The sequence below is a fragment of the Mercenaria mercenaria genome, chromosome 17, assembly GCF_021730395.1.
Source record: "Mercenaria mercenaria strain notata chromosome 17, MADL_Memer_1, whole genome shotgun sequence".
Taxonomy (NCBI): domain Eukaryota; kingdom Metazoa; phylum Mollusca; class Bivalvia; order Venerida; family Veneridae; genus Mercenaria; species Mercenaria mercenaria.
In genome coordinates, this window is record NC_069377.1 from 19,331,878 (window position 1) to 19,357,618 (window position 25,741).

Here is a 25,741-nt window from a genome sequence, read left to right on the forward strand (position 1 = left end):
GTTGTGTGCAAGTTTGGTTAAAATAAAATCATAAATGAAACCACTATCGTGCAGACAAGGAATTGTTGACGCACGCACTGACGGACTGACGACGGACGAAGGGTGATCACAAAAGCTCACCTTGTCACTATGTGACAGGTGAGCTAAAAAACTTTAACAAAGGTGGGGACGCAGAAGGACGTCTATGCCAAAGCCAACACCGGGTTGAGTAGGATAGCTCTCCATATACTTCATATAGTCGAGTTAAAAATTCATCCGATATTTCATGCAGACAAACATTCTGATTAAGTTCCATGCACATCAAATGAACAAGAGTGTTAACAAGCTTTTCCTTTGATTTGACAAGGTGATCTAGTTTTTGATCCCATATGACCCAGTTTCAAACTTGGCATAGGAATCATCAAGTTAAAACATTCTGACCAAGTTTCAAGAAGAAAGGATCATAAATGTGGCCTCTAGGCTGTTAACAAGCTTTTCTTTTGATTTGACCTCATGACCTAGTTTTTGACCCGACATGACTCAGTTTCAATCCAGGCCTAAGTTTGTATAAAATTAAACCATAAATGAAGTCTCTGTATGGCTGCAAAAGCCAAAATAGCAAATTTTGGCCCTTTAAGGAGCCATAACTCTAGAACCCATGATGGGATCTGGCCAGTTTTTGAAAAGAACTGAGATATTATGTGTGTAAGTTTGATTAAAGTTGATTGCAAAATGTGGTCTCTATCGTGATCACAAGCCAAAAATCGCAAAGTTTGGCCCTTTAAGGGGCCACAACTCTGGAACCCATGATGGGATCTGGACAGTTTTCGAAAGGAACCGAGATATTATGCCAATACAAGTTGTGTGCAAGCTTGACTGAAGTCCATTGCAAACTGTGGACTCTATTGCGTTAACAAGCCAAAATAGCAAATTTTGGCCCTTTAAGGGGCCATAACTCTGGAACCTATGATGGGATCTGGCCAGTTTTCGAAAGGAACTGAGATATTATGCCAATACAAGTTGTGTGCAAGTTTGATTAAAATTGATTGCAAAATGTGGTCTCTATCGTGTTCACAAGAAACTGTGAAGGGACGGACGACAGACGGATGGAGGACAAACAAAATGCGATCACAAAAGCTCACCTTGTCTTTTTTTTCTAATTTTGATGTTGAACTTACAAATGTGATTAAAATTATCGATCAGTTGATTTTTTTAAAATACATATTACTATAAGGATTTTAAAGTATTGCTGACTGTTGCCAAATTTACATGTCAGACTAGATGCTCACGGGCAACATGTCGAGCCTGTCAGGACTGGTGTCAAAAGGACTAACAGCACCAAGTTTTGACCTTTGACCTCTAAGACTTACCAGACCTTGACCTTTGAGGTAGGGATCTGGGAGTTGCATGTGACACTCTGTCTCATTGAGGCAAACATTTATGCCAAATAAAAACTAGAAATGTGTCCATGGGACACAGATGCTCCCTCTACATGACAAAGGACACAGATCAACTTGGAAGGTTTGAAAAAAATCTAAAATAAGCAATGAAAAAAATAAAAAAAATTTTGGGTGGGGGAGGGTGGGTGGGGTGGGGGGTCAAAACCCCAGGTGCACAACTTCACATGCTGACCAACATTTCTGTAAACTTTGGTGACCCTAGGTCAAATAATTTTGGAGCTACGCGCGACACAACATTAAAATGACCAATTTTTAACTAAGTCAGGGGCCATAACTCCTACACGACTGAATGAATCCAGACGCGAAACCCCAGGTGCACAACTGCACATGCTGACCAACATTCCTGTAAACTTTGGTGACTCTAGGTCAAATACTTTTGGAGCTATGCGCGACACAACATTAAAATGACCAATTTTTAACTAAGTCAGGGGCCATAACTCCTACACAACTGAATGAATCTGTACGCAAAACCCCAGGTGCACATGCTGACCAACATTCCTGTAAACTTTGGTGACTCTAGGTCAAATATTTTTGGAACTAGGCGCGACACAACACTAAAATGACCATTTTTTACAAAGTCAGGGGCCATAACTCCTACAAGACTGAATGAATCCGGATGCAAAACCCCACGAGGCACGACACAACATTCTCAGAAGGATGGACGGATAATGGAAGGACGGACGGACAAGGGCAAATCTATATGCCCACCCCACCCAAGTGGGGGCATAAAAAGATTGCTTTATGCGTGTCAAAGTTACAGCCTGGACAAGCTCTAAAATGATCTTTGACCCCCATGTGTGACCTTGACCTTTGAGATAGGGACCAGAGGTTTGCGCACGACACTCCGCCTCATAGAGGTGAACATGTATACCAAAGAAAAAAAAAGATTGCTCAATACTTATCAAAGTTATAGCTTGGACAAGCTCTAAAATGACATTTGACCTCCAACTGTGACCTTGACCTTTGAGATAGGAACCTGGGGTTTTATGCATGACACTCCATCTCATTGAGGTAAATATTCATGCCAAATATAAACAAGATTGCTCCATGCATGTCAAAGTTATGGTCTTGACAAACAAATTCAGACGGACAAACGGATGTACATACACCGAACAGCCATTTGGACTATAAGGATCTTACATGCCTGCCTGTGTAAGACGGGGTTTTCCCTACCCGAGGGACAGTGTGGAATGGAAAACCGAGCGTTAGGGAGGTTCTTTATCCAAGCTGTCCCGAGGGTAGGGAAAACAGCTGTCTTACACAGGCAGACATGTTAGATCATTTTTCTTGCCTATCATGTTCAAAAGAGATCATTGAGACAAATAGGTTTTTGGTATTTCCTGACATTATTTATAGAGTTTATGACGTCACAATGGTACCAGTACTATGTGACGTCACCTTAGTGCACACTATTTTAGACAAGGTTTTCCCTTGGGAAAGACAGGAATATCTTTCCCCGGCACGTGCTCGGATAAATGTATGCTTTCCCCGATAGGTAGGCAAGAAAACTATGTCTTCGCTTCCGCAAGCGAGCTTGACAAAAAAATATTTCATTTGAATTTTTAATATAAAAGTTGTTTGAATATAAAACAAGAAACTTCTTTTATACTAGAATATGTCTGTAGGACACAGGGTGTGTCCCCCACTGGTACATTTGTCTCAAATATATTTGTGACAGCATATGAACTGTTAGAAATTATTGAACTTTTTTCTTATATAACACATATCTGAAACAAATAAAGGGCAATAACTTCATGAAAAATCATTCAAATAGAATGAGCTTCCCACATGAACAACTGCACTTGGTACCAGTGATAATTACTAGGTTTGATAAAAGTCTGGAAAATAAGGACAGAGAAATAGCGCAGACAAATTTTTTCCATATACATATAAAGAAAAAATTAATAAAGGGCCATAACTTTCATGAAAAATCATCCAAATGGAACCCACTTCGCACATGCACAACTAGACCTGGTACTGATAATAATTACAAGGTTTGAAGGAAATCTGGCAGATAATTGTTGAGAAATAGCCCGGACAAATTTTTTCCATACATACATATAGAGAAACAAGAGGGCCAAGATGGCCCTAGGTAGCTCACCTGAATAACACACCATAACAGTGTAAACATCTTTGACCTAGTGACTTCATGAAAACAAATATTCTGACCAATTTTCATTAAGATAGGACCAAAAGTGTGGCCTCCTGATTGTAAACAAGCATTCTCTTTGATTTGACCTAGTGACCTTGTTTTTGACCCCATCTGACCCAGATTCGTATTTGTCCAAGAATTCATAACAAGATAAACAATTAAGAGCTCGTCGAACACGAAATGCCCCCCCCCCACTTGATGCATTCAGTAACTGCACAAGGAACAGAAATTATATGCTAACTGTAAACAAAGCTCTACTGTTCTGGTACAATCTGACCTTGACCTTTAACCTATTAACCTAACAAGTGATCAAAATCAAGATCAAATTTCATTTCGGTACAAAACACTGTGCATGTGGTCCAAATTTGAAAGCTGTGACTTGAGAAACGTGGAAGAAGGTCACTAGATCAATTTCAAGGTCAAAGTTCATTTCGGTAGACAGAACTATGCATGTGCTTCAAATTTGGAGGCTGTAGCTTGAGAAATGTGAAAGTAGGTACTAGGTAAAAATCAATGTCAAATTTCAATTCAGAACACAAAAATATGCATGCAGTCCAAATTTGAAGCCTGTAGCTTGAGAAATGTGAAAGTAGGTCACTAGGTCAATCTCAAGATCAAAGTTCATTTCGGTACACAAAGCTATGCATGTGGTCCAAATTTGAAGGCTGTAGCTTGAGAAATGTGAAAGTAGGTCACTAGGTCAAAATCAAGGTCAGATTTTATTTCGGAACACAAAACTATGCATATGGTCCAAATTTGAAGCCTGTACCTTCAAAAATGTGAAAGTAGGTCACTAGGTCAATAACAAGGTTAAAGTTTGTTTCGGTACACAAACCTATGCATGTGGTCCAAATTTGAAGGCTGTAGCTACAGAAATGTGAAAGTAGGTCACTAGGTCAAGATCAAGATCAACTCATGTCAAGGTTCACCTTGTCACTCAAAACAATACATGTGGTCTGAATTTTGAATGATGTAGATTATACACATGAAGATTCTTAGTTTTTCCCTATATAAGTCTATATGAACCATGTGACCCTCGGGGTGGGGCCACATTTGACCCTAGAGGGATAATTTGAAAAAACTTCGTAGAGAACCACTAGATGATGCTACATTACAAATATCAAAGCCCTAGGACCTGTTGTTTTGGACAAAAGGTTTTTCAAAGTTTTTTCCTATATAAGTCTAAATAAACCATGTGACCCCCGGGGTGCCCGTGCAGAAATATTTTCCTGTTCTCTGGAAATCCCAGGATTATCCTGGGATATCCTGGGATTCTTTTAGCAAGGCTGCAAGAAAGTCCTGAAGACAGGACTTTAACACTAAAAGACAGGACTTTTGATAGAAAAATTGTCCTGTTCACAGGAAAAAGACAGGACTTTTTCTAAAAGATACAGATTGAAAGATGGTAATTAATTTGAAACATGATCTTTTAATGGCGTAATAAGTTAATTACATCCTGGTGTTGAAGACTCATGTTTTGGGAGAAACTGTATCATTAAGTACTTCTGATTGTGGTGTTGTCAGTGTAACAGGAATATATTCTATAAATTGGTGGTAAGTTAGCAAATTATTTCTGTATAAACTTTTAGAAATAATACTAAATGTACTCCTTCATTTAATGATTTTACAAAACAATAAGTTATTTAGAAAAGTAGTTTTCTTTAAAATCAGTCAGAGCATTAAAAAGTGAAATGCGTTACTACAGTTTAGGTTATCTGTACATGCATGTTTGATCAAAAACAATTTCACTCTAGTGAACAGATCATAGAATGATAAGAGCTTTTTGCTCAGTATGAAGCTCATAATTTGATGATTCTAGACTAAATAGTAGTACTTTCACCTAGTTTTTTTTTGCCATGAGTGCACATATTTGAGCTGATTTAAGGTGTGCCAAGAAATTAATATTTCTGCTATGACAGGTTGTATTGTTTCAATGTACATGATGTTTGCCTTTTAACTACAAAATATTTTTTAATATTAGGAAATGATAATCCTTATATTCTTACTGTAAATAGTATTGAACTTTAACAGTCAATTTGTTAACTGTATTTCCCGCCAAAGAGAATTTCAAATCATGTTTACAAGGTATTCAATTACATGTTCTGGGGTTTCCTGATGACAGGACAATTGTCCTGGGATATCCTGACTTCAAGAATTCCTGGGATTTCCTGAGAACAGGACAATATTATATTTTTATGTCCTGTCTTCAGGAAATCTCAGGACATGCCTGGGATTTTCAGGATAGTAGGATTGGAATTCTCAGATGTCCTGTTTTTTCATGTTCATAGGAAAATCCTGGGATTGTCCCATTTAACGGCATGAAAAGTCCCAGGACTATCCCAGGAATTCCTGAGATATTTTCAGGACATTATCCCAGGATAGTCCTGGGACTTCCTGGGATAATCCCAGGATTTCCTGTTCCATTTTCGCACGGGTGGGGCCATATTTGACCCCAGGGAAATAATCTGAACAATCTTGGTAGAAGACCACTAGATTTTGCTCCATACCAAATATCAAAGCCCTAGGCCCTGTGGTTTTGGACAAGAAGATCAGAAACCATTTAACTGTTCCTGGCAAATGTCACCTTGACCTTTGACCTAATGACCTCAAAATCAATACGGGTCATCTACTGGTCATGACCAACCTCACTATCAATTTTCTTGACATTAGGCCTAAGCGTTCTTGACTTATTGCCCGGAAACCATTTTACTGTTCCTGGTCACTGTGACCTTGACCTTTGACATACTGACCTCAAAATTGATAGGGGTTATCTGCTGGTCATGACCAACCTCGCTATCAACACTCATGATCCTAAGCCTAAGAGTTCTTAAGTTATCAGCCGGAAACCGTTCTACTGTTCAGGGTCACTGTGACCTTGACCTTTGACCTAATGATCTCAAAATCAATAGGGGTCATCTCCTAGTGATGACCAACCAGCCTATCAACTTTCATGATCCTAAGCCTAAGAGTTCTTGAGTTATCATCCGGAAACCGTTTTACTAATCAGGGTCACTGTGACCTTGACCTTTAACATACAGATCTCAAAATCAATAGGGGTCATCTCCTAGTGATGACCAACCAGCCTATCAACTTTCATGATCCTAGGCCCAAGCGTTCTTGAGTTATCCTCCGGAAACCGTTTTACTAATCAGGGTCACTGTGACCTTGACCTTTAACATACAGATCTCAAAATCAATAAGGGTAATCTGCTGGTGATGATCAAACTGCCTATCAACTTTCATGATTCTAGGCCAAAAGCGTTCTTGAGTTATCATCTGGAAACGGATTGGTCTACATACAGACCGACCCAGACTGACCGACATCTGCATAACTCTTGAACCCATGATGGTATCTGGCAAGTCTTCGAAAGGACCGAGATATTATGTCAATACAAGTTGTGTGCAAGTTTGATTAAAATAAATTACAAAATGTGGTCTCTAACATTTTCACAAGCCAAAATAGCAAATTTTGGCTCTTTAAGGGGCCATAACTCTTGAACCTATGATGGGATCTGGCCAGTTTTCAAAAGAAACCGAGATATTATGCCAATACAAGTTATGTGCATGTTTGATTAAAATCAATTGCAAAATATGGTCTTTATCGTGTTCACAAGCCCACAAGCCAAAAATAGCAAATTTTGGCCCTTTAAGGGACCACAACTCTGGAACCCATGATTGGACCTGTCCAGTTTTCGAAAGCAAACAAGATATTATGCCAATTAAAGTTGTATGCAAGTTTGATCAAAATCAATTGCAAAATGTAGTCTCTTTTGTGTTCCAAAGCCAAAAATAGCAAATTCTGGCCCTTTAAGGGGCCATAACTCTGGAACCCATGATGGGATCTAGCTAATTTTCGAAAGCAACAGAGATTTTATGCCAAAACCAGTTGTGTGCAAGTCTGATTAAAATCAATTGCAAAATGTGGTCTCTTTCCTGTTCACAAGCCAAAAATAGCAAATTTTGGCCCTTTAAGGGGCCAGAACTCTTGAACCCCTGATGGGACCTGGCCAGTTTTCGAAATGAATCAAGATATTATGCCAATATAAGTTGTGTGCAAGTTTGATTAAAATTGATTACAAAATGTAGTCTCTATTGTATTCACGAGCCAAAATTAGCAAATTTTGGCCCTTTAAGGGGCCATAACTCTAGAACCCATGATGGGATCTGGCCAGTTTTCGAAAGGAACTGAGATATTATGATAATACAAGTTGTGTGCAAGTCTAATTAAAACTGATTGCAAAATGTGGTCTCTATCATGTTCACAAGAAATTGTGGACAGACGAGGATGGACGACGGACAACAGACGAAGGGCGATCACAAAAGCTCACCTTGTCACTATGTGACAGGTGAGCTAACATTAATAAAGGGCCATAACTTCATGAAAAATCATCCGAATGGATCTTGCTTCGCACATGCACAACTAGGCTTGGTACTGATAATAATTACAAGGTTTGATGGAAATCTGGCATAATTGCTGAGAAATAGCCTGGACAAATTTTTTCCACATATACATATAAAGAAAAATTTATTTAGGGCCATAACTTCGTGAAAAATCATCCGAATGGATCTTGCTTCACACATGCACAACTAAGCTTGGTACTGATAATAATTACAAGGTTTGATGGGAATCTGGCAAATAATTGCTGAGAAATAGCCCGGCCAAATTCCTTCTACAGACGGACAGACTGACAATACCAAATCTATATGCCCCCCCCACTGTGTGGTGGGGGCATAAAAAGTGTATCCAAAAAATATTAAATAAAACAAAAGAAACATGGCAATGCCATGAAACCATTTCAATATTTGACACCAGACACTTTCATATGAATGCAAATGCTTGTAATGTTTGCAACTCCACATAAGAAATACATATCACAATTCTAAAGACTAATTGAAGAAAGCAATCTACAAAAGCTTTCTACACACCAAGTTAATTGTCAAGTGGTCTACCCAAACTAAAGATATTGTGTGGAAACCATTTTCTATTTTCCATAACAATAGCCTTGAATTTGATCAGAGTGACCCCAAATGAAATCCCAACTTCTGTCTTGATGAAAGCAATTTACACACCAAGTTTGGTGACAATAGGTGCACCAAAACTTAAAACATTGAGCAGAAACCTTTTTTCTATTTTTAGTAACACTGCCTTGACCCAAGCATTCCCAAATGCAATCCTTACTGTCATCTCCACCTAAGTGACCTAAGACAAAGGTTTAACACTATATCTCATTCCTACCAAGAGTTATTGAGTAGAAACTGTTTTTCTATTTTAAATAACATTGACCTTGACTTTGACAAAAGTGACTCCAAATAAAATTCCAATCTGGATAAAAACTCTCTACATACCAAGTTTGGTGACAATAGATGTAAACCAAAATTAAGGATATTGACTGAAAAAGTTTGTTCTATTCTTTTTAGAAACAGTAAATGTAATCAAAACTGGCATCTCCACCAAAGCTACCAACAATCAAAGTTTCACCATAATATCTCCTTCCTAACTTAAGTTACTGAGTGGAAACCATTTCTTTCTGTTTTTTAGAAACTGTGACAGTAACAGTACATTCCAAATCTTTGTCTCAATAAAAGCTTTCTACAAAACAAGTTTATTGAAAATATGTATACAAAAACTAAAGATACTAATTGAAAACAATTTTTCTGTTTTTTAGTAACGGTGATGTTAACCTTGACCCCAACAGCCTCAAACGTAATCTCCATCGGCATCTCCAACAAAGATACCTACAAACAAACTTTCAACATTATTTCTCATTCCTAACTTAAATTACTGAGTGGAAACATTTCCTATTTTTAGTAACAATGACCCTGACTTTGATCTGAGTGACCCAAAATATATGCTCAACATTTGTCTGACTGATAGCTTTCTGCAAACCAACTGTATTGACAACAAAGTTTTACCACTATACCTCGTTACTAAAATTATTGAGTGGAATTTTTTGTACCGTAATTTTAAGTGACCATAAGTGACCCCAAATATAATCCAAACCTTTGTCTAGATAAAAGCTATCTGCCTACAAAGTCTGCTTAAAATAGGTGAACCAAAACTAAAGATACTGAGCTAAAACCATTTTTCCATTATTAATAACAGTGACAACCTTTGTCTGGATAAAAATTATCTATAAACCATGTTAGGTGACAGTAGGTCACGGCTACTAAACGCTAGCGCCACCACCAAATTGTGGTGATAAGGAAAAGAGCTATCAACATTTCCGTGGTGCAGCTATAGCCCGTTTCTATTTGTAAACACGTGAGTAAAATTTATATTTTATCTTATGTTTTTATTGATAGAACTTTTTTCGAAAATTGGAGAATGTAGTTCCGTGTAACAACACTTTTACTAAAGGTTGGCTGTTATTTCATTAAAATATTATGCAAATTGTGGTGCCAGGAGCTTTTCTCCCGAAACTGACAGTTGCATATTTTCATATCGGCCAGTATTCAAACACCATTCCGATGAGTAGACACACTGTAAGAACATACCTTCGCATGCAAATGGTGTAGAAATGAATTACACATATTCCCATACATCAAAGAATTACGAAAAACACGGTAAAAAGTTAAAACACGACTATTTTCGAAAGTGGTGGCGTTTTCACTCAAGTGGTGGCGCTATACTGTAGTGGTGGCGCTGTTGTATATGATTAGTGGCTAATATATTTAATTTTGATATATGAAAATGTCTGTCTGCAAGCCATGGAAATTTCTACAATAATCGATGATATCAACCTATCCCACACTACATTGTATACTAAAACAAATTACGTTACTCAGCAAAATACATACATAAAATAATCTACATATATATTGATTCAGATTGTACAACTAAGCTCTATTGATTAATCATATTTAATCGATTGGAATTGAAAATGTACTGTATTCACTTTTCAAAAAGAATTGTGAAAGTAAGGTCTTTTGTTTACAATGACATGCAAACGACGTATAAAAACAAAGGGAAGTAACTTTCAGAATATTAATATAAAAATAAATTCTACACTATCTTCAAATTATTGCCTGGATACAAATCTTCGTTTGAGATAAAGGTATTGCTACAATTTTTCTTGACCCAAATTTAAAGTACACTTACGTTTGTATTTAAGTACACTATTTAAAGGTTAGAAATAATTATACATTAACATTTTAAACAAAAGAAAATATTTACTTTGACTACACGAGTCCCAAGGGTCTGTGTTCTTTTTTTTCTTGGATAGAGAATGTTTCATAAAGGTAAATAAACTATGATCGTGTTTTTCTTTCTTTAATAACATATTTTTTTGCAGGAAAATTATCAATTAGAAAAAATATTGTGTTTGTTTTGTTCCGGATGCGTCAGCATTTCGTATTATTGAATGTCGTAACAGCGCCACCACTACTGTATAGTGTCATCACTAGAGTTATAGCGCCACCACTTTTAAAAATCCTGGTATATTTCTTCTAACCCGAGATTCTATTGTTCATGGTGTGTGCATATATAATTATTTATCATTTCTGCACCATTTGCATGCGCAGGTGTGTTCTTACAGTGTGTCTATTCATCGGAATGGTGTTCGAATACTGGCCGATATGAAAATGTGCCACAGTCAGTTTCGGGAGAAAAGCTCCTGACACCACAATTTGCATGATATTTTAATGAAATAACAGTCAACCTGTAGTAAAAGTGTTGTTACATGGAACTACATTCTCCGATTTTCGAAAAAAGTTTTATCAATAAAAACATAAGATAAAATATAAATTTTACTCACGTGTTTACAAATAGAAACGGGCGATAGCTGCACCACAGAAATGTCGATAGCTCATTTCCTTATCACCACAATTTGGTGGTGGCACTAGCGTTTAGTAGCCATGTAGGTGCACCTACACTAAAGATGTTAAGAGTGAACTACTTTCTTCTTTTTAGTAACACTAGCATTGACCTTGATCTAAGCAGTCCCAACTGTTATCTCCAAAAGCTAACTACACATCAAGTTTAACCAAAATTCCTCATTCATAACTGAAGTTATTTAGCTGACACATTTCTCTAATAACCTTGGCTTAAGTGACCCAGTTATAATATCAATATCAGACATGAAAGCCCCGATAATATGCCTATATACACAACATGCTGATGATGTATACCGAGTTTCATTTGAACTGGACAGAAACTGTTGGAGGAGTTGAGGACACAAGGTCGAAAATCAGACGATGCACAACAAAGACATTTTGTGCACATAGGACTCTTGGACACCATTTTTAATGGTAGGGACATAAAAATTGGAAATGCACATCCCCAAAATATGCACATGTCCACGTCATGCTGATGATCTATACCAAGTTTCAGTTGAATTAGACTGAAACTGTACGAGATGAGTAAACAAGAAAGTGTGACAGATGACTAAAAGACAAAAAGAAAAAGGACAGATGGAAAGACAGATGGAAGGAAGCAGCCCTTTTGTATGTCCCTCTTTTTTTTATTGTGCTTTTTATAATCCTTACCATTTTGTTATCCTTTGACAAACCAATGGCACAGTAGACACTGTTGCTACCTCGTTTACAGGTCAAGGTAAAATCTATATCATCTCCATTCTCCATCCAGGTCAATAAAAATCCACAGGAATCACTGCTGCCACAATCATGGTAACATCCAACACTCTTTCCACATCTACTGTCCTTCTTGATAATCTATAAAATTTATACATTATATAACGGTCAACAAGAGGTTGTAGAACATGAAATGTCCTCCCCACCCCCTCTTGATGCATTCAGTAACTGCACAAGGAACAGAAATTATTTGGTCACTGTGACCTTGACCTTTGACATACTGATCTCAAAATCTACAGGGGGCACCTCCTGGTCATGATCAACCTCCCTATTAAGTTTTGTGATCCTAGGCCCAAGCGTTCTCAATTTATTGTCCTGAAACCGTTCAACTGTTCCGGGTCACTGTGACCTTGACACCTTTGACCTAGGGGTGATATGCTGATCATGACCAAACTCCCTAATAACTTCCATGATCCTAGGCTAAAGCATTCTTGAGTTATCATCTGAAACTGACTGGTCTAAGAATCGACTGGTCGGCAGACAGACCAACCAAAGAAAAAAGGGGGGCATATATGAACTCCATTCCCTACTCCATTCAATGTAAATGCTGTTACAATCTTGGTAACTTTCAACATTATCCCAAAAAAAGACCTGGTTAAAAGTCAAAATGAAAGTCATTAGTGTTTCAAACAAAGCTACTCAAAGTCCACTAGAGTTGTGGTAATGTCTAAGGCTGTTATTTACTGTCATAATCTGCAAAATCAATCCATCTTTTTAATACTGCTATCTACTGGTACATGTCTATTTTTGGCAAGGATGATAAGAAAAACTAAAATTCTGTCAAACTATATTTTCAACATTTGTCCACAAATTGTATTATCTAAATACAACCCACTCTTTATATAACAGGCTGTGAGTATTCACACTTTAAAACAGTCTATGAGAAGCCACACTACATAACAGACTATGAGCAACCACACACTTTATAAAATAGGCAATGAGTACCACATATAACAAGCTACAACAAGAGGACCATGATGGTCCTGAATCGCTCACCTCTTCCCACATGATCCAGTTTTGAGTATGACGTCGTTTTTTCTATTATTTGACATAGTGACCTAGTTTTTGAGCTCATGTGACCCAATTTTGAACTTGACCTAGATATTATCAAGATAAAAATTCTGACCAATTTTCATGAAGATCCATTGAAAAATATGGTCTCTAGAGAGGTCACAAGGTTTTTCTATTATTTGACCTACTGACCTAGTTTTTGATGGCACGTGACCCACTTTCGAACTCGACTTAGATATCATCAAGGTGAACATTCTGACCAATTTTCATGAAGATTTCATGAAATATATGGCCTCTAGAGAGGTCACAAGGTTTTTCTATTTTTAGACCTACTGACCTAGTTTTTGACCGCATGTGACCCAGTTTCTAACTTGACCTAGATATCATCAAGATGAACATTCAGACCAACTTTCATACAGATCCCATGAAAAATATGGCCTTTAGAGAGGTCACAAGGTTTTTCTATTATTTGACCTACTGACCTAGTTTTTGATGGCACGTGACCCAGTTTCGAACTTGACCTAGATATCATCAAGGTGAACGTTCTGACCAATTTTCATGAAGATCTTGTGAAATATATGGCCTCTAGAAAGGTCACAAGGTTTTTCTATTTTTAGACCTACTGACCTAGTTTTTGACCGCACGTGACCCAGTTTCGAACTTGACCAAGAGATGAACATTCAAGATGAACATTCAGACCAACTTTCATACAGATCCCATGAAAAATATGGCCTTTAGAGAGGTCACAAGGTTTTTCTATTATTTGACCTACTTACCTAGTTTTTGAAGGCACGTGACCCAGTTTCGAACTTGACCTAGATATCATCAAGGTGAACGTTCTGACCAATTTTCATGAAGATCTTGTGAAATATATGGCCTCTAGAGAGGTCACAAGGTTTTTCTATTTTTAGACCTACTGACCTAGTTTTTGAAGGCATGTGACCCAGTTTCGAAACTGACCTAGATATCATCAAGGTGAACATTCTGACCAATTTTCATGAAGATCCATTGAAAATTATGGCCTCTAGAGAGGTCACAAGGTTTTTCTATTTTTAGACCTACTGACCAAATTTTTGATGGCACGTGACCCAGTTTCGAACTTGACCTAGAATTTACCAAGATGAACATTCTGACCCATTTTCATAAAGATCCCATGAAAAATGTGACCTCTAGAGATGTCACAAGCAAAAGTTTACGCACGCAGGGACGGACGCACGGACGACGGACGCTGTGCGATCACAAAAGCTCACCTTGTCACTTTGTGACAGGTGAGCTAAAAAGCCACCCTTTATGACAGGCTATGAGTAGTTACACTATATAACAGGCTATAAGCAGCCATACTTAATATAACAAGCTATGAAAAGCCATACTACACAACAGGCTATGAGTAACCACACCTTACATAAATGTCTATAAGAAGCCATGCTTTATCACAGGCTATGAGTAGCCACACCTTTTATAACAGGCTATGAGTAGGTGAACTTTAGAATAGGCTATGAGTAGCCACACTCTTTATAAAGCAAGTAATGAGTAGTCGTACTATATAACAGGCTATAAGCAGCCATACTTTATAACAGGTCATGAGAAGCTACACTTTATAACAGGCTAGAAAAAGCCTTACTACAAAACAGGCTATGAGTAGTCACACTATATAAACAGGCTATAAGAACCCACACTTTATAATAGGTCTTGAGAAGCTACACTTTATAACAGGCTAGGAAAAAGCTTACTATATAAAAGGCAACAAGTAGTGACACTATGCAACATGCTATGAGCAGTCACACCTTATATAACATGCAATGAGTAGCCACACCTTATATAACAGGCTATGTGTAGCCACATACTATATAACAGGCTATGTGTAGCCACACCTTGTATAACAGGCTATGAGAAACCACACCTTATATAACAGGCTATGAGTAGCCACACCTTATACAAGAAGCTATAAGTAGCCACACCTTATATAACAGGCTATGTGTAGCCACACCTTGTATAACAGGCTATGTGTAGCCACATACTATATAACAGGCTCTGTGTAGCCACACCTTATATAACAGTCTATGTGTGTCACATACTATATAACAGGTTATGTGTAGCCACATACTATATAACAGGTTATGTGTAGCCACACCTTATATAACAGTCTATGTGTAGCCACATACTATATAACAGGCTATGTGTAGCCACACCTTATATAACAGGCTATGTGTAGCCACACCTTATATAACTGGCTATGAGTAGCTACATCTTATATAACAGGCTATGTGTAGCCACATACTATATAACAGGCTATGTGTAGCCACACCTTATATAACTGGCTATGAGTAGCTACACCTTATATAACAGGCTATGTGTAGCCACACCTTCTATAACAGGCTATGAGTAGCTACACCTTATATAACAGGCTATGTGTAGCCACACCTTCTATAACAGGCTATGAGTAGCTACACCTTATATAACAGGCTATGTGTAGCCACACCTTCTATAACAGGCTATGAGTAGCTACACCTTATATAACAGGCTATGTGTAGTCACACCTTCTATAACAGGCTATGAGTAGTTACACCTTATATAACAGGCTATGAGTAGCCACACCTTCTATAACAGGCTATGTGTAGCCACACCTTACATAACAGGCTATGTGTAGCCACAACTTATATAACAGGCTATGTGTAGTCACACCTTCTATAACAGGCTATGAGTAGTTACACCTTATATAACAGGCTATGAGTAGCCACACCTTATATAACAGGCTATGTGTAGCCACACCTTACATAAAAGGCTATGAATAGCCACACCTTATATAACAGGCTATGAGAAACCACACCTTATATAACAGGCTATGTGTAGTCACACCTTATATAACAGGCTATGTGTAGCCACACCTTACATAAAAGGCTATGAATAGCCAGACCTTATATAACAGGCTATGAGAAACCACACCTTATATAACAGGCTATGTGTAGTCACACCTTATATAACAGGCTATGAGTAGCCACACCTTACATAACAGGATATGAGAAACCACACCTTCTATAACAGGCTATGTGTAGCGCTATGAGTAGTCACATCTTATATAACAGGCTATGTGTAGCCACACCTTATATAACAGGCTATGAGTAGCCACACCTTATATAAGAACCTTTAAGTAGCTGCACCTTATATAACAGGCTATGTGTAGCCACACCTTGTATAACAGGCTATGAGTAGCCACACCTTATATAAGAAGCTATAAGTAGCTGCACCTTATGTAACAGGCTATGTGTAGCCACACCTTGTATAACAGGCTATGTGTAGCTACACTTTATATAACAGGCTATGTGTAGCCACACCTTACATAACAGGCTATGAGTAGCCACACCTTATATACGAAGCTATAAGTAGCTGCACCTTATATAACAGGCTATGTGTAGCCATACCTTGTATAACAGGCTATGTGTAGCTACACTTTATATAACAGGCTATGTGTAGCCACAACTTCTATAACAGGCTATGAGTAGCCGCACCTTATATAACAGGCTATATGTAGCTACAGCATATATAACAGGCTATGAGTAGCCACACCTTGTATAACAGGCTATGTGTAGCTACACTTTATATAACAGGCTATGAGTAGCCGCACCTTATACAAGAGGGTCATGATGACCCTGGATCGCTCACCTGAGTAATATGAGCTACATGTTTCAAATGTCAAACTGATGCTAAAATATTAAGAAAGTCAGTAGGTTACATTCATGGTCAATGATATTCAGTTTTACGATCAGTGTGCAAAACTGTACATGTCATCCAAATTTCAAGGCTGTAGTTTAGAAAACAAGAAAGTAGGTCAGAAGGTCAAGGTCACAATCAAGTGACATCATATTATTTAGGGTCATCAGGTAATTATTATTAAATAGTGTTGGAAATAGGATCAGATAACTTTTTAAAGTATTTTAGCTATATAACTCATATAATAATTAAGTGACCTCGGGACGAGGCCTCTTTTAACCCCAGGGGCATAATTTGAACAATTTTGGTAGAGGACTACTAGGCAATGCATCATACCAAATATCAAAAGCCTAGGTTGTGTGGTTTCAGACAAGAAGATTTTTAAAGTTTTTTCCTATGTAAGTCTATGTAAAACATGGGACCCCCAGGGTAGGGCCTCTTTTCACCCAAGGGGTACAATTTGAACAATTTTGGTTGAGGACCATAAGACAATGCTACAAACAAAATATCAAAGGCCTAAGTCTTGTGGTTTCAGACAAGAAGATATTTAAACTTGTTTTCCTATATAAGTCTATGTAAAACTTGGGACCCCCGGGGCGGGGCCATATTTGATCCTAGGGGGATAATTTGAACAGTTTTGGTAGAGGACCACTAGATGATGCTACAAACCAAATTTCAAAGCCCTTGGCCATGTGGTTTTGTACAAGAAGATTTTCAAAGTTTTCCCTATATAAGTCTATATAAACTGGTGAGCTAATAACAGGCTATGTGTAGCTAAAGCTTATATAACAGGCTATGAGTAGCCACACCTTAAATAACAGGCAATGAGCTGCCAAAATATATGTACAAACTATGAGTCACCACACTACTGGTATATGAGCCAACACACTATATGTTACGCATAATGAGACACTAATCTATATGAAACATGCTATGAGTTGCCACACATGTATACATAACAGGCTAGAAATATTTATGCTAAATATAACAGGCTATGTGACACCACACTATATACAACAGGCAATGAGTTGCAACACTATATAACAGACTGAATTGCCACACCGCCACTATATATAACAGGCTATGAGCAACAACAATGTATGTAACAGCCTATGAGACCCCTATATACACCACATTATATATAACAGGCTAGGAGTAGGCACACTACAAAAGCAGGCTATAACACACCAAATAATATCAAACAGGTTATGAGATACTACAATAAATATAACAGGCCTGGAGTAAGCACACTACATATAGCAAGCTATAACACACCAAATAATATCAAACAGGCTATAAGACACTACAATATATAAAAGAATTTGTAACAGAGTTACCTACGTCCCCCGCCTAAGGACATTTTTCACAAGACATACTGCATGCGTATACAGCATCTTGGCATGAACAAAAAATAACAAGAGCGCCAGAATGTCACAATATATGCCAGTCATATAGACGATACAGTAAGACATATTCTGTACAAGTTTGGTAGACAGTAAGCCAAAACAACTAAATATCAAATTCTAACAACCAGGTTAAAAAGTGTCAAGAATAAGCTATTTATAGTAGCAACAAAGGGAAGTAAGTTTTGTTTTTCTAAGACCACAAAAAAACTTACCAGAAAGAGATACCTTAAAATACACCTAGAATTTGAAAGTAACATTTATGATGTACCACAGAAAAGTGGTCTTGATTTTTCCCTAAGGTAAATTATAACAAGAGTGCAAGAATGTCACAATATACGCCTGTCGCAGCAAATTAGCAAATAGCACCTGTATTTGCAAATGGAAGTTTAATTTTGTTGTTGTTTAGTAATTATTGTAATTCTTTATAACTACACATAGCCTGTTATATAAGGTGTGGCTACTCATTGCATGTTATATAAGGTGTGACTGCTCATAGCATGTTGCATAGTGTCACTACTTGTTGCCTTTTATATAGCATACATGTGATCTCCCGCGCGGGAGGGTCAAAATCCCGATTTTTTCACCTTGCCTCCCGTCTCCCGACTAAAACCATAATTCTCCCGCGTTTCAACAACAACAAAAAAAAAAAAATCTATATTATGACTTGGTTGATAATTACCGAGGAGTGCCAAACATGTTTACACAGTAAATCAAAGTGTCACCGACTGTTGTGTATTATACATGTTTGACACGTAGCTGGAGGAAAGAGTGTTTTTCACAGGTGAATTTTGATAACATGATTAATTGTTTTGATAAGGGATTAGACAAGCAGGGCCTTTTCCACCTGTCTCATGGGGCCGAATATCAACCCATTCTCAATGCCAATTAGGCTCCATTTTTTTACCAATGTGAAGCAAAAAAACTCCAAGTCACAAGCACAGGCACTTGGTTGCACTGATAGTATTTATATTGGCCTGTACCTACTGTTTGTTGGTTTTAATACATGCACCAGTGCTCCCTGTATTCAAAAACATTATTTACTGTAAGTGAATCCCTTTTATTAAAAAAGTTAAAATTTTAGGTTTTGGTATATTATTACATATAAGGCAGACCTGACACGGCAACGGAAGTGTATGACCGGTGTATGATGGGTAATGAAAAGGTTTTGAACCACTAAATTATTTCCGGCTTTTGAACGTTGATCATGACTGTTGTCTTTTTTTTTTAAAACTATGTAATAAAAATGTTGCACAAGGTCAAAAACAAGCTCACAACTTTAAACAAGAGGGCCATGATGGCCCTATATCGCTCACCTGAGTAGAGTTGCTTACTTGAACAAGATCTAGGCCTTCTGGTTTATTTTTAGCAAATTTATGAAGATTTCCCTATGTACAATCAAGTAACCCTGGGGCTTGGTCAATTTGACCCTGCGTGGGGGGAGTGGGGGTCAAGATTTGAACAATTTTTGTAGAGGTCCACTAGGCAATGCTACATGTCAAATATCTAAGCTCTAGGCCTTCTGGTTTTTTTTTTTAGAAAATTTTAAAGATTTTTCTATGTACAATCAAGTAACCCCATGGGGCGGAGCCAATTTAACCCCAGGGGTCATGATTTGAATTTTTTTGTAGAAGTCTAATAGGCAATGCTACATGTCAAATATCTAAGATCTAGGCCTTCTGGTTTATTTTTAGAAAATTTTTGAAGTTTTTCATATGTAAAATCAAGTGACCCCTGGGGCGGGGTCAATTTTGACCAAGGGGGTCATTTTTGAACAAATGTTGTAGAGGTCCACTAGGCCATGCTACATGTGAAATAACTAAGCTCTAGGCCTTCTGGTTTATTTTTAGAAATTTTTTGAATATTTTCATATGTAAAATCAAGTGACCCCTAGGGCGGGGTCAATTTTGACCCCCGGGTCATGATTTGAACAAATTTAGTAGAGGTCCACTAGGCAATGCTACACGTCAAATATCTAAGCTCTAGGCCTTCTGGTTTATTTTTAGAATTTTTTTTGAAGATTTTCCTATGTAAAATCAAGTGACCCCTGGGGCGGGGTCAATTTTGACCCCCGGGTCATGATTTGAACAACTTTAGTAGAGGTCCACTAGGCAATGCCACATGTCAAATATCAAAGCTCTAGGGCTTATGCTTTTTGAGAAGAAGATTTTTTAAGATTTTCCTATGTACAATCAAGTAACCCCTGGGGTGGGGTCAATTTTGACCCCGGGGTCATGATTTGAACAAACTTGGTAGAAGTCCATTAGGCAATACTTCACACCATATATCTAAGCTCTAGGGCTTTTGGTTTTTGAGAAGAAGATTTTTTAAGATTTTCCTATGTAAAATCAAGTGACCCCTGGGGCTGGGTCAATTTTGACCCAGGGGTCATGATTTAAACAAATTTTGTAGAGGTCCACTAGGCAATGCTACATGTCAAATATCTAAGCTCTAGGCCTTCTAGTTTATTTTTAGAAATTTTTTGAAGATTTTCATATGTAAAATCAAGTGACCCCTGGGGCGGGGTCAATTTTGACCCCAGGATCATGATTTGAACAACTTTAGTAGAGGTCCACTAGGCAATGCTACATGTCAAATATCTAAGCTCTAGGCTTCTGGTTTTTGAGAAGAAGATTTTTAAAGTTTTTCTTTTCGGTTGCCATGGCAACCAGAATTCTGTATGGAATTCAATTCTTTGAACAATTTTTAAAGAAGACCATCCAAGGAACATCCCTGTGAAGTTTCATCAAAATTGGCCTGTTGGTTTAGGAGATGTTATTTAAAGGAAAGTGTGGACGGACGGACGGACGGACGGACGGACGCCGGACGGTGAGCGATCACAATACCTCACCCTGAGCACTTTGTGCTCAGGTGAGCTAATTATAGAAAAAGAACTTACTCACAATGCACATGTCAGATATTTAATTTATAAAAATTGAAAATGTATTTCTGTATGAAAGGTAGGTATATACTTCATAAGTGGCTGCAGGCAGGTATTAAAAATCTCTCCCCCCCCCTCTCTCTCTCTCTCTCTCTCTCTCTCTCTCTCTCTCTCTCTCTCTCTCTCATAATGTCAAGTCATCTCTCGACTGATAGAGACATGGGATACACGTCGACTTGCTAGTTATGTTGAAAAAGAGTTCTAAAAGACTGTTGGGTCTGACATCAGCTAAAATGAAAAGGCTAAAGGAATGTTAGCATGGTAAGTGTGATTAAAAAAGAACAAGCATTAAAAGATAAAAAACCCATAGCACTCTGGTCTAGTACATGTACTTTATGGTTGCTACAACCACTTTGAAAGCTGCAAGGTCAGGGTGGTCAAGATTATTCCACAGTACATCTGAAACTTAGGTTATTCCATAGTATTACTTAGGGACAAGATGGTATATGCATATTCTAGCTGTAGACGGACAAGTATTTGTATGCTTATGTTTTGACGTTTTCGTTTGTTGTTGCGATGATTATGAAATTAAGTGTTTATTAGCATTTAAAGATATTTAAAAGATATTTTACATCTGTCACACTATTTTGCACTGACAATTAACTATAAAATATAGCCATGGAGTAAATATTTGGTTTTGATGACAGCTTTGATTTTTGTGACATGTAGTGCCTAATTTAGAAGGATTAAACTCCATGTCCCACTTATTTTCCCATTGTTCTAGCTTGTTAAGATTTTCCTCGAGGATTTTGTTTCCATCCACAGAATTGATATCATAAAGAATGTTACGTTTAGAAAGATGGACAGAGACATCGGATGCATAGATGTGTTCTAGTGTTTTACACAGTGAATGATATAACAGATAATTTGCCAAGTCATGCGGGTCCCCCTTCTTGAATAGAGGACAAACAAAATCTTATCTCTATTTTGTGGGAACAGTGCCTGAGAAGAAAAAATGTGGAAGATTACCAGCAGAACATCAACAACTTCATCATTAAGTTCCTGGAGGACAACTGGACAAAAATGGTCTGGTCCTGCAGCTTTGTCTGGTTTTAGGTTAGCTAGCAATTTGAGAATATTGTTGTAAATTTAGCAGTCTTATTAAAACTGATTTATTAATTGATTCTACTGATGAGAAACTTTGGCCTCTGCTACTAGAGATGTCATTCACCAGTTACCCTCATAAATTGCTTGGGACTGGAATGTGTATCATTTTATCAAGGAATGTTGTCATCATGTACCATCGTAAACATGTCTGGTTTGTTAGAGTTAGAGGTGGCTCCGTATTTGGGATGGTACCATCAGTCAACGGTTATCCTCATAAATATTAAGGGTAATCTTTGTCTTTCATCACTATGATACACTCCAAATATGGGAGGGTACTTGCTTTTGTATATAAACCTAGGTCAGAACTAGGGAGAAAAAAATCTTTACTTTTGGCTCGGACTTTGAAAATGACAGATCATAGAAACAAGAAATGAAATATTTTACAGTTATAATATTAAGTGACTTTAGACCAGAGGAATGAGAGAATTATAATTATGACGACTTTATTTCCATCTTAGACAAAATCTCATAATAAACTAACATTGAAAACTGGATTTGAAGTGTATTTCATCAATGGAGTATAAACCCCCACACCCGAACTTACGTTTTTCAACAACATCCATTTTATCGATGGAAATTTCAGATATTATGGAGGCAATGTTCAGAAGGCTATAGAATTTTAAGTTTTTGAAGTCAGTTTTGTCTAAGATAAAGTGGTGATTTGTTTAAATACGGATTTATAATTTTAAATTTGAAAATGAAATAGATTATTATAGTGTTTGTGGTCTTAAACCAGTGAAATGTCAAAAGGGTTATTCCATAACCCTACATATTGCTGGTAAGTAAATATTTACACAGACTATCATCATAACTGAGGAGTTACATTTACATGCTCTTCACCAGTGTGGATTATAAGTCCTGCTTTGGTGTAGAAATCTTTCGCTTGAAAAATTTATCCTGGTACATGGAAGGTTGGTGGTTCTACCCAGGTGTCAAATGAAGTTATACCTGCAGGCACACCTTATGTATTCCTCCAACAACATCAGATGTTTGAAAAATACCATGTCAAGAGACAGGAAAAAATAACTGTACAGCAATAGACCAAATCAGTTATTACCATTAATAATTTTATCATGTCCAAAACATTGCGCAATGATACTTTAATATTTCCACTTTGGTGATTATTACATTTCACTCGGACTTTATCGTAAACCTCTTTGTAAAATCTCAAACTTTAAACTAAAATAAAGGTATTAAATCCATATAATATTTGAACAAAATTTCAAAGTTTTGTAGCATCGTCTGAAGCATGTGCATTGAAAAATCTTAATTCGATATCTAAAATAGTGTGATATTTATTTCTAGTCACTTTATTTTCATTGTAAATATACTTGTTATACCCAAGTAGAAACTGGCAGGTACTCGAAAATGCAGCTCTCTGACTGGTCAGTTAGAATCCCTAACGTACGGTGATGTCATGTTAAAATTATAAATTTCTGGAGGTCCATCATGAATTCTGTGAAAAATTGTAATGATAATTCTTGTACAATCTTTGTCGACGTGTCTGTGTTATGGTTCTGGCTCTGTAGGCAAAAATCGACATGTACTCCAGTTCATTTTACAGTCTTTTCCATTGATCTGTTTTAGTAATACAGAGTTAATATGTAATATTAACGCATGAAATAAGTTAGGTAGTTCTAGTTACATTCCTAGTTACCACGCCACGATAAATTAGTGGCTTACTACCGTTTGCAAAACCAGTCGACCGTAGTTCCGTTGCCGATAATGGCCGAAAATGGCGGAGTGCAATACCTTCTCTTTATATCTATCCTGAGACCAAATTTTTAAGATTCTTTAAAAAGCGGATTTTCGACATACCATCAGTGCAACCAAGTGCCTGTGGTCACAAGAAATAATTCCCAGCTGAAATGAATTTTTGATTATTCAAAGAAAATAAAATCACATAAATAATTGTTGGAAAAACCAACCCAGTACTATTTTTAGAACATGAATGTTATTTCCCCTTATGCAGTTACGCCATTTTCTTCCAATGTTTACCAAATTAATTTGCTAATAATTTAAATAAATCGGACTTATTTCATTGAAAATTGGATGAAAACACACACTCATTTGTATGATAACATCAATCTACATTATTTTGGTAAGGGTAAATACATGTTGATGCATTTCTGTTTTCTGTTTTTCATGTCAAAATCATCAGTATTTTCATACAAAAGTGGGTGGGGTAAGGAATTTACATAATTTATGGGTTGTGTTCAGACCAATTTAGGGCTTCGTTTTTTTCTTCAGTCCTCGAGTAGAATAATGTTAATGCATGTTCACTACCATTCCAGACCTAAATTGAGACTTTGTTTCAACAAATTTAATTCGTTTAACTTCTGTAAAACAGCATGCTCGACTTTTCTCAGTGATTGACTCTGAATTAAAGCATTGCCGGTAAAAGGGGCAGTTAAAGCTTTGCTAGTAAAAGGGGCATAATAGTCAATAGCTTTGAATGTAACAGATATATTGGACATTATATAAAACTTTAACCAAAAAATGTAAGTTAAAAAGTGGCATAACTCTGTCAAAATTCAAATCAAGAATTATGAGGATCAATTGTTTCTTCTGGTGTAGACTTATGTGTTATTTTGTGGCCTAAAATTTTGGATTTTATCACCAAGTTTTGTGTCCGCGCGCATAATTTATGTCGATAAAAAACCTCCAGTTTTGAGACCTCAACTCCAGCTGAAAAATGGCAAACCTCCAGTTTTGGGATTCTGAACTTATCACATGTATGTATATAGTAAGCTTTTTCCTAGCCTTTTAAAAAGTGTCAAGAATAAGCTATTTATAGTAGCAACAAAGGGAAGTAAGTTTTGTTTTTCTAAGACCACAAAAAAACTTTCCAGAAAGAGATACCTTAAAATACACCTAAATTTGAAAGTAACATCTATGTTGTACCACAGAAAAGGGGTCTTGGTTTTTCCCTATGGTCAATTATAAAAAAGTTACAATATAAGTTATTTATAGTAGCTACTAAGGGAAGTTAATCTTAGAGAAGAAAAAAAAATTGTAAGTCCAAAAAAAATCCTTACCAGGTAGAGATAGGTCAAAATACACCTCAAAATTGGATGTAACATGCATGTTGAACTACAGAAAAGTGGTCTCGATTTCTCCCTAAGACTAGTAATGAAAAAATTACAACATAAGCTATTTATAGTAACAACAAAGGGAAGTAATTCTAAAGAAGGGACCTGCGCATGACACTCCGTCACAAGATGGTGTACAATTGTGTTAAGTTACATCAAAATCCCTTCATGCATGAAGAAGAAATGCTCCGGACAAAGTCATTCTTGTATCTGACCTTTGGCCTCTAAGTATGACCTTGGCCTTAGACTTAGGGACCTGGTTCTTGCGCACAACACTCCGTCTCGTGGTGGTGAACATTT

At 37.1% G+C, this 25,741-nt stretch overlaps 1 protein-coding gene across 1 annotated transcript in view; it reads right to left on the reverse strand.

The window, feature by feature from the left end:
• The window catches only part of LOC123535601 (uncharacterized), a 251,998-nt gene that overhangs the window by 103,005 nt on the left and 123,252 nt on the right, over nucleotides 1-25,741 (reverse strand). Inside the window, exon 9 of the mRNA XM_045318314.2 lies at nucleotides 12,075-12,260. Coding sequence (XP_045174249.2) covers nucleotides 12,075-12,260 — 186 coding nt within the window. The remainder of the gene's footprint in view (nucleotides 1-12,074; nucleotides 12,261-25,741) is intronic.